At 30.8% G+C, this 2978-nt stretch overlaps 1 protein-coding gene across 1 annotated transcript; it reads right to left on the bottom strand.

The window, feature by feature from the left end:
• Positions 1 to 795: 795 nt before the first annotated feature.
• On the bottom strand, positions 796 to 2978 carry LOC132799132 (non-functional NADPH-dependent codeinone reductase 2-like). The gene is made up of 4 exons (XM_048466226.2): positions 2555 to 2978; positions 2177 to 2420; positions 1881 to 2060; positions 796 to 1224 (listed from the first exon to the last, which is right to left on the bottom strand). Exons 1-4 carry the CDS (start codon positions 2875 to 2877, stop codon positions 1000 to 1002), a joined length of 972 nt encoding a protein of 323 aa, XP_048322183.1. The 5' UTR covers positions 2878 to 2978; the 3' UTR covers positions 796 to 999.

The following is a 2978-nucleotide window of genomic DNA, read 5'->3' as shown; positions in this document are numbered from 1 at the left end:
GATTTACGTATGGGCGCACTTTGTGAAATAAGAAAGTTAATCTGAAAAAATACTTGAAATCTTATAGTTTCTATTTTTCTATTAAGGTGTTTAATTTGTTACTGAAATTCTCAATCTCTGGAAAATAATACATAAATCTTATCTGATTAGAGACTAGTAAGTATTGTATTTATAAACAGCTAACTTTAATCTTTTTGGGGTTTTATAACATCTTGGGCCCAATTAACAGGTTTTTTCTTCTATCTTAATAACCAGTTAAATGAACTCTGTTATTATGACCATTATTAATCAAGGTTCATGATCAATAGTTTAGCTTAGTCCAAAAACATTAATCCAACAAATTTATATCCGAATATGAGTGCCTATAACTGTAACTACATTGATCATTGATAAATTCCAGACAATTTTTTATTCCTAATAAAAGAATTACTGCATTTCAAGATCTTTTATTATGCAACATTTGTTTATTTCTTTTCTAGATAGATACTAAAATGGAAGAAAAATTTATTTATATATTGTTGGTTTTACATTATACTTGATTCTGATTTCTAAATCATGATACTGATGATGTGGTATAGTTGTTACATTAAAAGTTTTTCTCATTAAATGGAGAATGTTTTATGAACCAAAATATTTTGGAAATATTTTTGACAAATTATGTTATTGAATGAGTATATGCAAAGGTGCACAAACACTGAAAAATCATGGATAATTATAACTATGATATATAGAACGTTAGATGTATCAATTTAATGATCAAGATTTTGTCACTTAGTCCATAGAACCTATCCCATGTTTAATTAAGAAAAAGGAGAATTCTAGTCATGGACTTTATTCTCATCATTTCCAAATAATAAGATTACATCCTGTACTCCACCCAAAATGAGGTCAATTATTTTTTTATTTTTTATAAATTTTAGTAAAAACATGCATATGTGGAAGAAAAAAAAATCAAAATTACATTTTATTCTTTTTGAATAACAGGATGGCAATACGCATTCAAATCTGCTCGTCCCAAAGCTCCTCCAGAGACTTGTAAGGACCTTCCTCGGAGATGAATTCTATGCCAGGAAATCCTTTTCGCTGTTCTATTTGATTAATCCTCTCGCACTCTTCAGCACTTAGCTTCCAATCAAATATCTCAAGGTTTTCTTGCATCCTTGTCTTGTTAAAGCTCTTTACTAATAAGCTCACCCCTTGCTCGTACACCCATCTCAAACAAACCTTCAAATACCCACCATTCAATTTCATTTTTTCCAAAATTAGGACCGACTTAATTAAAAAAAAAACATTTAATCTATTTTTAAAAAAAAATTTCTCATTTTTTAATATACATAATCAGTTTTTTATTAGGTAGACAAGATGGTGTAATACAAAAAACCTATAAAATCATGTATGATCTTTTAGATTTAGTTTTAAAAATATAACTAATTCAATTAAACAAGTCTAAACAAATTCAACAATTGTGATGCTTATGGACCTTAGTATCATATTATCATGTGCATGTTGTAAGAGACTTGTCATATATATAATAGACACAACCAAGCTCACAGATCAGGTTGATTTGTTGGTTTTGTTAAAATATTTCATCTATTAACTATTAAATCTTTTAAAAGTTTAAAATTTAAAAATACATTTATAGTTCATCAAATCTTTGTAAAATTCAGTGTTCATAAATAGAAATTTAGTAAATCACTAAATCCATGTTAAATCATTAATTGATTTCTAAACCCTAGTCATTGAAGCATCCAAAAGTCATAAAAGTACAACTGATGTTTAAGCCAATCAAGTTAACTTGATGTAACCATGATTTATACCTAAGCTATTGTTTTTCCATGTTTAAGCCAATCAAGTTAACTTGATGTAACCTTGATTAATACCTGAGCTATTGTTTTTCCTTTGTTCTGAGCTATCTCTTTCAGTACCTCACATTCCATGACCCAATTTGTTCCCCATAGAGTTCCTTTTGCTCCTAATGGAGAATAAGCTGTGATTAATATACCCTTTTCCTTGCAAAATTCTCTTAGTTTAGTTTGCCGCCATAGAGGGTTCACCTCCACCTTCCACATCAAATTCATCACTTATATTAATATAAAAATGAAAATAATATAATAAAAATAATGCATGATAATTTGATTAAAAAAAGAAAAATATGGGTGTGGACCGAAATTCTAACTTGATTTACAGCCGGTGGGATATTTGCTTTGGAAAGTAACACTTCAAGTTTCTTAATAGAGAAGTTGCTAACTCCAATGGATTTGACAAGGCCAAGTCTTTGACACTCTTCCATAGCTTCCCATACTGAATTTATATCAATAGGAACAAGGTCTTTCTTCTTGACAGGCAATTCATATTCACCAGGCTTCACGCTCACTGGCCAATGAACCAAATAGAGATCAAGGTATTCCAACTTTAGATTCCTATAAATTAACAAAATAACCCAACCCAAAAAAAAAAAAAAAAGAAGAGGAAAAATTAGTTTTCTAATAAAAAAATAAATTAAAAATCTTATAAATTCTATAATTTTGGTGTATATGGATTAATGGTTACATACTTGAGTGTTTTTTGCAATGCAGGCAGGACATAATCATGGTGTGCATCACTACACCAGAGCTTGGAAGTGATGAAAAGCTCGTTTCGTGATTGAACCATGCCGAGCTTTAGAGCATCTTCGATGGCATCCCCGAGTGGCAACTCGGACTGGTAAAGAGCAGCAGAGTCAAAATGTCTGTATCCAAGCTTGATTGCATGAAGAATGATTTCTTTCATGGATTCTGAGGAGGTACCGAATGGATATTCGGCTGTACCGAAGCCTAGGAGTGGAATGGTTTTCTCAGCTTTGGAGTCTAGTGGACACTCAGGTATAATAATAGCCATTATTGTCCCTGTATTATTCGGAGTGGCTAGCTGGAAGTCCCTTAATTGATGACAAATTTATAGTGGTGGAAGAAATTTCAGCTCACCAATTTTCATCCAAT

The sequence above is a fragment of the Ziziphus jujuba genome, chromosome 12, assembly GCF_031755915.1.
Source record: "Ziziphus jujuba cultivar Dongzao chromosome 12, ASM3175591v1".
Classification (NCBI taxonomy): Eukaryota; Viridiplantae; Streptophyta; class Magnoliopsida; order Rosales; family Rhamnaceae; genus Ziziphus; species Ziziphus jujuba.
Note: the sequence above shows the minus strand (reverse complement) of the source record. Positions and strands in the feature narration are given on the sequence as shown.

Bases quoted from the DNA above. Each gene is read 5' to 3' on its own strand.
- LOC132799132 (XM_048466226.2), bottom strand. From the start codon at position 2,877: ATGGCTATTATTATACCTGAGTGTCCACTAGACTCCAAAGCTGAGAAA. The intron at 2,421-2,554 runs GTATGTAACCAT...GTTAATTTATAG, and splicing joins GCATTGCAAAAAACACTCAA to GAATCTAAAGTTGGAATACC. The intron at 2,061-2,176 runs GTTAGAATTTCG...TTGATGTGGAAG, and splicing joins TCCCACCGGCTGTAAATCAA to GTGGAGGTGAACCCTCTATG.